The sequence below is a fragment of the Lissotriton helveticus genome, chromosome 12 (assembly GCF_964261635.1).
Source record: "Lissotriton helveticus chromosome 12, aLisHel1.1, whole genome shotgun sequence".
Lineage (NCBI taxonomy): Eukaryota > Metazoa > Chordata > Amphibia > Caudata > Salamandridae > Lissotriton > Lissotriton helveticus.
In genome coordinates, this window is record NC_136073.1 from 209478065 (window position 1) to 209491875 (window position 13811).

Here is a 13811-nt window from a genome sequence, read left to right on the forward strand (position 1 = left end):
AGTATTAACAGAGTTATGTTATTACTTATTTTCACATCCCCACGACAAAATAACATTTTAATTTTTGGTAATTTTTGGTAACAATGCCTTTCTAAAACCTCAATTGTTCATTTGGATGTTTTACATACTAATTTAGTTTTGAGTATCATAAATTTATATGAAACGCTTTAAAACTCGTATATTTTGTAAATAAAAAAAAATATATATATATATATACATCAGAAACAATACATATATCTGCCTGCCTGGTGCAGTACGCCTCTCCAACAATTACATCTTGTCCGCCCTATTGCATGCATGAGATTTCTCTTCCAGAAGCGGTGGCACATATTTTTTATGAAATATGTATAACTGTCAATGAATTGATATTAGTGAGCCATAACATTACTTGTACGCTTACAAGACTTAATTGAATTCTATCTGTTATAAATTAATTAAAAGACACCACATTTTGTGTAACCATATAAACTTGCTTCACCCCCTGTGCCATAGTACCCATGGCTGCTTGTTTCTATGAAACAGACCATTTGAGCAGGCAATAAAAATGGACAGTGAGATACTGAATATAGGCTCCTAAAGTTATTCATAGGAGTTATTGAGAGATCATAAAGAGGACTCTAAGCCTAATATATACAAGTGAGACTCTCAGCCTTGCTGCACAAATCAACACAGATCTTTAGAAGACCCATCTTCAGAACTAGGCATTGCATCGATAATCAATGCAGTTAACATCAACTTTACAAAAACATGCCAAATCTTAGCCTACAATATACTAATTTGGGAGGGGGACTCCTGCTTCCACCACTGTGTCACCATCAGAAGACCTGTCAATAAGAAGTGGAAAATAAGTTTGCTCATACGATATGTAGTGGTTGAATACTATTCTCACTCAGGTTGCCAACATCAGTACAAGCAGGTGTAGGCACAAAGCAACTCCTATTATGTAATAATGCTGAGCGGAAGATAGCAAAAGTCTTGACTGTGAGGATTTATAAGAGCATAGAGATTGACAGAGCCTCCAGCAGAGTTCAGAACTCCCATACATGATTCCAAAGCAAGGTTCAACATCTGGTACACATTATCTTTATACTGATTACATACCGATAGCTTAGATGTTGACACCCATATAGCACCTAGACAGCATTCCATGCTTCCACTGAGATCTCGAATTCTAGATTATTTTCCCAAAATAAAATAGTGATAAATATATAGTGATATCGGGCATTGGGACATTCAGTGTGATGTACATTCAGGTGGTTCCTTTCAGTGTGGAAGATTTGGTGATTAAGACCTTTCCCTAAGTCATGTCTCTATCCCTACTTTACCAGTGCAGTAGACACTGCCAAATGGAGTCCCTGTATTGGTCTATACTCATTGCCAGGAGCTATTTGAAGAGTTTTATATAGCGCTGGCTAGACCTGGAGGTATCATAGTGCTTTACATGAGGACAATTGAGTTACAAATTACATCAGTTACAGGGTTACACAGTACAACGACATATAAAAAACAATGTTGTGGTGTCACATTGTCTCCTGGTGCTCAGGATTCACTTCTGAGAAATGTCCCCCAAAGTATTAGGTCCAAGAGCAACCCAGATGTCAAAATGTGGGTCTGTTAAGCCCGGAGGCAAATTGGGATTGTTGGTGACAGAGGTAAGTATGGAGGGAAGCAAGATCGTCCCCCCTGCTTTTAGAGAGTCTGTCCCAATAGGAATGTACAACAATCATCAGGAACAACAAGCTTGAGTGATTAGGCCTATTGCAGGGGGAAGCCACAATATACACTGCAATGGAATGGGATTAACCTCTGCTTCCCCTTCCAACCAGGCCTTTGGGGACCTAGGCCTCATCCATTCTAGAGTTGGTCTACTCTGAATGGCATATATGTACCAAGAAATGTCTGGGAACTCCCAGACACCTTCTTCACATATAGAGTCCTCCTAGCCACCCTTAGGGGATTTACTTCCCCAAATAAAATTTAGAATGTGCTTCTGTATGTCCCTTATAGCATGTTTGTGGAATTTAAGGGGCAGAGCCTTGGCTAAATTTAGGAGGTGGTGGAGAAAGTTCCTTTTTACATTATTTATTTTACTATACCATGACAGCTCCAATATTCCCACATTATCTAGGTCCTTAAAAAGAATTTCCAGTAGCGATTGGGCATTGAGAGTATAAATCTTGTGCAGAAGTTGGTAATATTGACACCTAAATAATGAGTAGAGTAACGTTTAGTGAGACCCTTAGTTGGTCCCATCAGGTCAACCTATTGGCATTAAAGCATACGCAGATAGGAGGAGCTTTGCTTAAAGAACATAAAAGCTCCTTTACCAGGCCCATCTCCCCTCTAATGAAAATTTATGGTATGAAAGTTCTTCCATCTGTCTTGTATGGAGCGGAGCTATGGGGCTATAGTAACCTTGACCCCTTGAAAGTTGCTCAAAATAAATGTTTAAGGTTGGCCATTGGCCTCCCACAGTCATCCCCACGGATCCCACTTTTGTATGATCTTGGGTGTCAGCCTGTGGAGGACCTGGCTAGATTGCGTCCTTTAGCTTTGTGGCGACGCCTCTAGACCACGCCCGAACTCCAGCTTTATGCAAGAGCATGTATAGAGGTTAGGGATCTTCCTGGCTCCACCAACATTGGCTGGTTCAAAGCTTTAAGAACAACCCTGTGTGCCATGGGCCTTGGGGAACTCTGGAGAATCCCTGATACAGCAACCTTTCCCTCCAAGAAGGATTTAAAGCTGCAATATTGGGACTAGGTGGTGAACAATAGACATTCTGGGTTCACAGAAACTAACCTTACTGGTACATTTGTGGTTATGAAAGATGTCCCCTGTTTTGAAAATTATTGGGATGTTATAACTAAGCCCTTGGACCGCAAAGTATACCATCAATTTAGGTGCGGTTCCTTGCCTCTAAGGGAGTATACAAAACAGTGGGGTAAGGGAGGCCCGGGGCACTGTCCTAGGTATTTAGGACAGGACGAAAGTGTTAATCATTTTCTTTTTGTCTGCCCGTTGTACACTGCCCTTCGAGTAAAGTGGCTAAGCCCAGTTTGTAGAAACTTGGGAACTCGTTCGGTGGCGAACGCTAGTAGGTTACTAAAGTCTGACCAGTCACCCATAATTGTAACTGGAGTAGCGAAATTTTTAGGTTGGGCCTGGATCCTGCGAGCCAGGTTTATAAATTTGTCTTAGGTTCCAGCTTACATCCACAGATTTGCAATTGACTATGTGTAAATGTGTTCCCGCCTAATGTCTCTGGATTATTAAGGTTATTTGATCAAGGTTCTATTGTAATTTTTAATGAATTTTCAATTAAGCTTTTCTAAAAGATTTAATATGGTCCTTTGACAGTTTTAACATTTTCTTATTTTATTTTCTGAATTTTATTTGTATTTTTGCTACTGTGAATGTGTTACATGTCATGTATTTTAACCATTGTAAATTGTGTTACATGTCTTTTATGATTTAATTATCGAATAAAGACTGAACTTGAAACGTGAGTAGATCCTTTAGGTTCTATTCATGTAGCTAAACCCTTTCTAGCCTAGTTCTGTTGATTTTTTGGATCAAAAGCTTCTCTGTAAGGTCAGAAATCAGGGGTGATGACGATATCCCTACTTATTGCCTCTTCAGAGTTGTGTACGCTGTGATCATTCTCCAGTAACCCGAATGCATGCCGAAGACCGAACAAAGTACTCATTATAAAAGTTGTCATTAGAGGCTCCAGTGAGTACTTTCAAAGCGCCTTAGAAATAAAGTGCCACTCAACCTTATCTAGTACCTTTTACATACGAAGAAAAAGAAAGACCCAAACTTTGTTTTTTATAGCTATATCAATTGAGAACACTGCCAATCTGGTGTTGTAGCTGGCTATATAACCCTCCACAACACCTGATTGATAAGAGGACAGTAAGGTCAGGCAGACTGCATAGAGTCAGAAGACCAAGATTTCAATAAAAATCTCATCATGATAAAGTGGTACTATTGTGGGGTAGGTGCCACGTAGCATAGGAGCCCTATCTGATTTTAGCAATGATGTGATCAATGAATCCATTATGATTCAGGTATCCTCCCCAGATGCCCCAAATTGGTTGAAAACCTTTGTAGAAAGTGAACAAAAAACAATCTGGTCCATTGTCAGTACGATTTGGCCTTCCATACAAACGAGCTAGAATAACATTCAAACTTGCTTGCTTGGTTTACAAAGCTGTTCATATCAACTCTCCTCCATACCTCTCAAACCTGCTCAGGCTGTCAGACAGCACAAGAAGTCTTTGAAGCAAAAATAGCCTCCTTCTTGAGTTGCTTTGGTTTAAAACCTGTCAAGAACAGCAAATAACCTTCCCAGGAGCTTCTTTATGGAACGCTCTCCAATTAGACTTGGAGACCAAATCCACAATGCTGTATTTAGCAAATACCTAAAGGCACACCTTTTTATTGATATTATACTTGATCTTCTCAATGGGACCGGAGCGTGGTCCCATTGAGAAGGTACCAGGGCCAACTCTCCACTGCCGCTCGCTCTAGCAGGCTCTCTCACACTCGCCTTGACCGCCGTACTCCTCTGTACTTTCTGTCCCTCAGTTTGCTCTCCATAGTTTGCCATTCCTGTCTCTCTGCCTCTTTCAAGCACTTCTCTCCCGCCTAACCGATTGTCCTACTGCCTCTTTTTTGCTTCTTTTCCCTCATTTCTCACAACCTTTCTGTCCTCCACTCTTCCATAAAACTCTGTTTATTTCCCCACAGATTCCCTAAACGTTGTTGTTTTCTTACAGATTCCCTAACTTTATTGTTTTCTTTCAGATTCCCTACCTTTGTCATTTTCTTTCGGGTTCCCTGACTTATTGTTTTCTTTGTTTCTTTTTGTCCACAGATGTTTAAGCCACTAGCTGTCCCATGTACCTCTGTTCTCCAGCCCAGCTGTTCTTCCCTCTCCTGCCTCTCTTGCACCTCACCCAGCGCCCCACCCCTCTCCTTCGTGAAACTACTTAATGGAGGCTTCGAGCACACCGACGGTGCACCAAAAGGAAAATCTGTCTGCACCCATCCGCGCATGGACCACACCCAGTGTCCAGACCTCTGGTCCCCCTCCACCCCACTACATATACTATGGAGATGAACTCTGAGCCCTCAACCCAGGGCCCCACAACATCAATTACTACTGCGCATCCTCATGCCACACAGCTGGACATTTCACCTGCCGGCACTGCCCTCTTCACTGCAACATCAAATCTGCCACATCTGAACTCCCCCCACCACCAATGTTGAACAACTCCACTGCCTACTCATCAACACTCCATCTCTACACAAACAAGCCAGTGAAATCTGAGAAACCATAACCTCTCTCATGTCAGACCTACTCTTTTTCACTGTGACATGGCTAAACCCGGCATCAGCACCCGTCATTGCTGCCGCTGTTCCCAGCGGATACAAAATATTACACAGCGACTGCATCAACAAACATGGTGGTGGAATAGCCCTCATTCACAAAGAGAATATCAACTGCACATGGACCACGGACACCCCCAATCCCATCACGGAACACCTCAATTGTCAGACCAACGCTAACAGCAAAACCATACTAAGAGGCACCCTTGCCTACCGACCCACTGGATTCCACCCTGCCTTGTGATAGGACATCACAGAATTCATCTCCACACTAGCTATCCACCCCAAAGACTTCCTCCTCCTAAGGGACACGGACTTCCACCTGGAGGACCCCTCCAGCCTCACCACCACCAACCTCCTCAAGGTCCTGCAGAACCATGGTCTCTCTCAGCTAGTAACAGGCCCCACACACACCACAGGACACACACTGGACCCTATTTTCTCTGACAGCAACAAAATCAGCCACACCTGCAAATTCACCTGCTCCGACCCATCTGTAGTACACCTCCTCATCTTCTCCACCACCAAGCCCCCCACCAACCTCTCCAGCATTCACCACAGGAGCTGGAGCAAGGTATCAGAAGACCTCTGGACTCAATGCATCACTACCTTCCCCCTCCCACAACCCTGACAAAGCCGTAAAAAATGTCAATACCTGGATCACTCACTGCGCTGAACAAATCACACTCAGTCACTATGGACCTCGCAGATTCTCCCCACCAAGCTTCCGAGACAAACTCGTCAACACTAAACAAAATTGCAAAAAACTGGAAAAGACCTGGTGCACCAACAAAAACCTCAAAGGAGCACTAAACAAATACCACCCCCAACTAACGAACGCAAACAAAGAGGCCCTCAACAACTGCATAAAAGCCAGCTCCAATAACAGCAAAGAACTCCTTGGCATCATCAGGGGGTTCCCCAACAGCAACAGAGAACCCCATCACCCCCTCCAACGACATCTGCAGCTCCCTCGCAGACTTCTTCCAGAACAAAATTGCAACAATGTATGAACACTTCGACCCCCAACCTCATACCTTAAGCACTCTATACACCAACAAAGACAACACCCTACCCACCTTCTCAATTGGGGAACCCCTCACATTGCCGACCAATGCCACCCTCATGAGCTCTATCCACTGCAGAGCTCCAAAGGACCCCTGCCCTCACCATGTTTAACAAAGGAACAAGCTCCATCAGCAAGGAGCTCATCTCCATCCTAAATGCCTCCATCACCAAGACCTACCCCCCCACAGCATGGAAGCACGTAGAAGTCAAACTTCTTCTAAAAAATAAACTTCTGCAGACCCAGCAGACCTAAAGGATTACTGACCTATCTCACTGCTACCCTTCACAACCAAAATCCTAGAAAAAGCAATAAATACTCAACTAACCAACCATCTCGAAACCAACAACCTCCTGGATCCTCACAATCAGGATTCTGCGCCAACCATAGCATTTAAACTGCCCACGGATGACATCAGAACCCTAAAGGACAAGGGCAAAACCGCTGCCCTCATCATCCTTGACCGCTCTGCAGCCTTTGACACTGTATTGTACTACACCTTCCTCCATGGCTTCCACGACATGGGCATCCAGGGAACTGCTCCCAATGGATCGCCTTTCTCACAGGCAGAACCCAAAGCATCCATCTTCCACTCTACTCCTCAGCTCTAAAGGACATCATCTGCAGAGTCCCCCAAGGCTTCTCTCTTAGCCCCACCCACTTCAAAACCTAAATGACCCCCATAGCCACTCTGGTCAGATCTCATAAGATGAACATCATATCCTATGCAGATGATACCCAACTTATCCTGTCCCTTTCCTAGGACCCTACCAACACAAAAGCCAAGTTCCACAGGTGCATGACCAGCATCGCCAGTTGGATGCAGGGCAAATGCCTCAAACTTAACATCGATAAAACCGAGGTACTCATCTTTGGGAGCACTGATTTCCTCTGGGGACAACACCAGGTAACCCACCAAACTAGGCCCCCCTTCTGAGCCCACAGAACACACAAACAATCTGGGCATTATTCTCGACAGGAATCTATACATGAAAAATGCAGGGATCAACACCCAACTCCGAAACCGGCTCCTGACATTACAGAAAGCAACCACCAGGCTTGTCCTTGACCTCCCAAGACAGACCAACATGACCCATCATCTCACAGCACTGCACTGACTCCCCGTCAGCAAATGCTGCCAAGTTCAAACTTCTCACACACATTTACAAAGCCCTCCACAATGAAGGCACAGCCTACCTCAACCAGAGGTGAATTTTCACCAGCCCACAAGACAGCTTCACCCCTCCTCCCTCCACCTCGCCCACTCCACTTGAATCATCAGAAGCGGCAGCTGATCCTTCTCCCATCTTGCCCCCAAACCTCTGGGACGCCTCCCTCCTACCTCTTCAATTAGCACCAACACCACTGAAGTTCAGAAAGAGCCCGAAAACCTGGCTCTTCAACAAATAGCTTAGAGAAGCACAACACCCCTGCATCTGGAGACCCTCACGGATGATACGTAGCACTTTATAAATCCTGTTTGATGATGATGACTCGACAAGCCTATTTTTTAAATTGGTATATTGCATTAATTACTTCTGTGTGTTGGTAGAGTACCTTCATATTCATTATACCCTTTACGGTTCACCACCTGCCCCTTCTGACTTCCTCCCCTCCTACACGCCCCTCGTCACCTCATTCCACCCTCTCCCTGCTCTACTCTTTTCCTTCTCCTATGCACCACCATTATCTGGCTTGACTTGGTCACCTGCCTCCTTGTCCCCTTATTCCCTTCTAGCTCCTCTTCTCCTCTCTACCTCCCCAGGATTCTCTCCAGCTGATCTCTGCTTCCCTGTCATCTGCTTTTCTCTCTTCCTTCCACCCTCTCCACCTACATTTACCTTTTCTCTACACTTGCCTCTTCCTCCTTCTTCATCTGCCTACCGTATTAATTACTCCTGCTATCACTTGTACTTGAACTCATATTCTCATCTACCTTCCACCCACATCGACTCCTCCTCAGGATCCTGGCCATCTTTCGCTGCCACCCTACAGTTCCTTACCCCCTTCTTCCTGCCTCCCCTTACAACATTTCCCTTCGTTTACATCTTTCCAGTCTCTAGCCTCCCCATTTCCCTCTTTCCCACTTCCACTACCACTGCCATTCTCACTTCCTCTTCATCTCTACTCCACTTGCACTATTACTCTCACTCCCACTTTAGATATTCTGTCCTCCACTCTGACTTTCTGCTTCGTCCTACCCTCCCTCGTCTTTACTAATTATTAGTTCCAGTCTCATCGCTACTAATTATTAGTTCCAGTCATGCTTGATTTCTGAGTAAATAAACTACAGGACATGCTTTGAATCGCCAATTTATCTTCAATGGCTGTATTAGAAATTGGGTTTCTAATTGACTGCGGTGTAAGCCCTGGTCAAGCAGTAACTACAATTCTAGTCAGGATAAGGCACAAGCAAACCCCAAACTAACATGTAATCAAACCCCTGGTAGCTTGGCAAAGAGCAGTCAGACCTAACTTAGGGGCAATGTGTAAAATATTTGTGCACCACTTCAAATAGTAAAACTGTGAAAACAGCACACACCAGGTTAGAAAGATAGAGCATAATTTAATGAACATAACAAGTCCAAAATGACAAAAATCCAATTAGTAGAACTGGGGATATTGAATTTTAATATTTTTAGGTAAAATAGCGGCAAAAAGCACTAAGTGCTATTGGGAATATCTGGTTGTCCCAGACCGGGACAAAGTCACAAGTTCAGGCTGACTATGGTGGAGTGCGGGTAGGCTGCAGGGATCCAGTTATGCCCACTGAACAGGGTACCATAAATCCTGGTTGTGAAGTGTTGCGTGGATCAGTGTCGAAGGTGCCTTGCGCAGCAGAGGCGACGTGTATTTTCCAAGATGTGGTGAGGCTGAGGTGCAAGGTCCTATTGCGTAGACATCAAGGATCCTGTCGATGGGGCTTGTGATGAGAAGTCCGGTGTCGAGGATGAGAGGTGCAGAAGAAGCGATACCTTGCTTCCTTTGAAAATTGAAGCTGCAATGTAGAGTTTCTCGCCAACAAGGGAATGCGAGGAGGTTTCACCGGGGAAAGTGTTGAGCAGCGGCTGTTCCAAAGGTGATGCATCCGTCCCAAGATCCGGAAGGCATCGGCCGGGTGAGTCTTTTGCAATGGGTCCAATGCACTGCTCAGCCAAGGAGATGCAATGGTTCTGCTCGGGTGCATCGATCAGCAAAGACAATGCATTGGTTCCACTGGCAAGCACCTTAGGCCCACTTCCAAGGGACCAGAACTGGGGTGGAACCCCTTGACAGGTTATATTCACAGATGGCAGTGTCCAGGTGCAGGAGTTGGAAGCCTGTTAAGTACCAGAGGCTTAATATCAGGTGGCTAGCCAACTAGCCCTTGGAGTCACTCTTGGTACTGGTGTCAAGGGTTGCAGGTCCAGTCTTTTTTACCCAGGCAAGATGGCAGCAGATCAACACAGCAAAGTAGGAATCCAGCAGAGTGCAGTTCAGCAGAGTGGCATTCCTTCAATAGCACAGCAGTCCTTCTTCTTGGCAGAGTATCCACGGGTCCAGAAGTGTACTGAAGTGGTGATGTCTGAATTTCAGTACTTATATCCAGTGGTGCCTTGGAAGCGGGGATACTTCAGAGACATGCCTTTGATGTGCACAGATGTCCTCTTTTCCTGTTCTCCACACTCACTACAGGGGAAATGTAGCCCTTTGTGTGTGGACAGGGTACAGCCTATACAGATGTGAGGCTGTGCCCAGCTCCTCCCTCCCATCCTTCCAAAGATGGCCCATTGAGACACACCTAAGCTCCCATTCTGTCTAGGAGGAATACACAAGCCCAACTGCCAACTATACCCAGTCATGTGATCAGAGACAGGCGACAGGCACCAAAAGGCCAACTTTCTAAAAGTGGCATTTACAGAATTGAGATTTAAAATCCAACTTCCCCATAAATTTGGATTTTAAATTGTGAGTCCAGAGACACTAGACTTGAAGGGTTATCTCTTCCCAATTAGAAATTACACTTATAAAAGGTAATATTTTAATCTCAAGGTTATCCTCTGAGAGAGACAGGCCTTGTAGTAGTGAAAAAACAATTTAAGAGTTCTTCACTACCAGGACCGGTAAAACGTCCAAGTCCTGCTTTTAAATTACATTGCACCCTGCCCTCTGGGCTGTCCAGCACTTGAAAAAGGGTGACTTTATTGAATTAAAATGGAAGGTTTGAATCTGGCAAAAGGTTTATTTTGCCAGGTCGAAATGGCAGTCTAAACTGCAGGTACAGGCTCTTTAATGGCAGGCCTGAGACATGGTTAAAGGTATACCCAAAGGGGTGGCACAATCAGTGCTGCAGACCCACTAACTGCATTTAATTTACAGGCCCTGGGCATATGTTGTTCACTTTACTAGGAGCTTATAAGTAAACTAAATATGCCAATTGTGTATGAGCCAATATTACCATGTTTAGAGGAGAGAGCACATGCACTTTAGCACTAGTTAGCAGTTGTAAAATGATCAGAGACCTAAGGCCAACAAAAACAAATTCAGCAACATGTGGTGGAGGAAGGCAAAAAGTTTGAGTGTGACCCTGCAGAAAGCACCATTTCCAACTGGCTGGCATAGGGGTTTCCAGCACCCAAACGCAGTTCCTCTGTGGGAGCGGAGGAGCTTCACCCCCCAACACTGCTGGGCCGAAGGCACAAAACATGAAATGCTAATAAAGTGATTTTATTACCATTTTATTTTGACACTTTCTGCCAGAAAACAGAGTGCAGGACCAGTGAGTCACTTCTGCCAATGATTGGCAGTAGTGAGGAAAGGCCATTTAGTTTGTATTGCACATGTTGGTTTGGTTGGCTATCTTGCTACGGCCAAACCGACATGCTAAACTCAAACCTCTCCAACTCGGCAGTCTTGATCAACCAGGTTTGAGAGCAGGCACAGGCCTACGGTGCCTTATTGAGCATGGTGCCAGCATGCTCCAGCTCAAGATGCTTTAGAACATCCTGTTGATGATCATACCTTATCAAAAGTGCATGACAGTGGAGGCAGGTTGAATGAAACAGAATGAACTCCACCTTAACAGGGTCAAGACTGAAGTGTTAGTACTTGCCAACCAGCTAAATAGTTGGACTAATAACTGGTGGCCAGACAATTCAGGGGCAACTCTGACACCATCAGATATAGTTAGGAATAGGAGAGTTATGTTTTTTTTTAAACCAAACTCTCCTTTAGCTCCTCATTTCACTAAACACATTACATTATATTTTGGGTTTTTACAAACCTCTCTTGTCATCCGATTGTAGGAAACGTTAGTACAGGCTGAAATTATGTCTCATCTAGACTATGACAATTCCCTTCATTTGGGACTACCTAATTATCTATTAGAAAGATTTGAAAATACATTCCTTCTCCAGTGCTGCTTTTAAAAATGCCTAAAACACGGAAAGCTAATGCAGGCGACAAAGCGTTTACAGTTCCAACAACAAGATACAGGAATCAACTTCCCTTGCAGATTAAGAAAGAAGTTCATCCTTTCAAATGTAGGAAGTTGCTGAAAACATGTCTATCGGGAAAGTGCTTTAAGCTTCAGTTGTTTTTCCTTGAGGTTTACTTTCCGCTTCTTGCCTTCTCATGTGTGTTGGTTTTACTTTTGTGCTCCTAAGCTAGCAGCACATCTCTTGGGGGGTCATTGTTTGTGCTTTATAATTCTTAAATCATGACGGTGATCATCATCAATTGAAAAATAGTGCCTGCAATATAGGTAAATGGTAGTACAAACAAACAAGGGGAACCGTTCCTCTTTGCACTTTCACTAATGACGTGGAAGATTCACAAAGGCATGTAGGAGTAAGCAAAAGAGTACTCCTGTAGTACTGCTTCCTGTACATGTATATATCTTGTGAGGTAGTACCATGGCTTCCAAAATGTGACACAATGGGTTAATTTACTCCCTTTATGGAACATTTAAAGAGACGCATATGGGCCATGCTCGTCTATCGAGACAACCCTTCAGTCCACCGCAAATTTAAAAAAAAAAAAATATTTAAAATCTCATACAAGCTGTACTTACACCCTCTGTGTTGTTATTCATTGATTTTAAAACAGTAATTTTGATGTGTACTTAATTACCAGACAGTCTACCCCACTGATATGTTGTTCCTAATCTTTAAATCTAGATCATATGGCCTGGTGTGTCACTTGCTGTTATGTTGTTGGGCATGAATAATTGGATACTGTCAAGTGGGTAAAATATCAAGTCCTGTAATTCCCCGTAATGTCATGCATGCTGACCAGTAATTCTGAAGAGTGAAATATTCGATGGCCTGTTTGTCATGACATGTTGGCAAGTATCTTTCCACTGCTTTGTATCATGTGGTAGTTGAAAGGGACCATCTAGTGAATGACGGCACACTAGGTTTAAAACCACACATACATCATCAGACAAAGGAATGCATACTTTTGGTGACTGGTAGCAATGCATGAAATGGGTGAAGGGTACAGTGTTTTCCTGTATTCAGGATGGCTGAGAAAATTCCCATTTGAAAGCCAAAGAGAACTTTTGAGCGGGGAACATGCTGGAAGGCTTTTCAAATACATCTCCGTGTTGCTACAATGGGCCCTTCATTTATAACAAGTCGTAAAGCAATGGACAAAGCCTCCTACCTGATGCGCCATGGCCTCAGCCTGGGCCAAAACACTGATGGATAGGGAGCCGTTGTCCTCATAGCTGTTCCTTCGGATGCTGATCCTGTCCCGCTCATTCTGAACAGCTGTGGGTTGGAAAAGAAGAGAAAATACACATTAGTTTCCATGATCCGAGTACTCAATTTACACAGAGTGCCTGCACCCTACATGGCCGCCAGAAGATGTCTCATTGTGACCAAGAGTTCACAGAACCTGTAACAAAGTATGAGGTGGAAGTGAGGTGGATTTAAGCATGGGCTATCAAGTGCCCTAAGAGTGCCCTCTTACAGTGCTCTATTTATTCCACCTGTGATACAACAATAGGATAATAAATTGTCACAGGCTTTATCCTGTGATGATTCAATATGTGTTTTTTAATCACAGGCTGAACAATTAAAGCACTGAGGTAGAGGATAGAGAAAGTGAGGCGCTGCCCCTTGAGCTAAGTAAATATATGTCTAGCCTTGTGTTTTAACAGTATCCATTCGCATAAAGATTAATTTGACAATATCTTCCCTAGTAAATACTTTCTGTGCGTTTGTGCATGACATTTCTCACAGCTCAAATAACTGAATTTCTTCCTTTGAAATGTGTGTTTTTTCAAGTTATCTTGAGAATAATGAAAGTCAGGTATGTTGTTCTGCCAGATACTTGCTTGTAAATTTTAGAAAAAATATATGCG

General features: G+C 43.9%; 1 protein-coding gene across 1 annotated transcript in view; it reads right to left on the minus strand.

Moving 5' to 3' along the window:
- Positions 1-13811, minus strand: part of LOC144799349 (hepatocyte nuclear factor 4-beta-like) — a 307123-nt gene that overhangs the window by 101872 nt on the left and 191440 nt on the right. The window contains exon 4 of the mRNA XM_078670608.1: positions 13109-13215. Coding sequence (XP_078526734.1) covers positions 13109-13215 — 107 coding nt within the window. The remainder of the gene's footprint in view (positions 1-13108; positions 13216-13811) is intronic.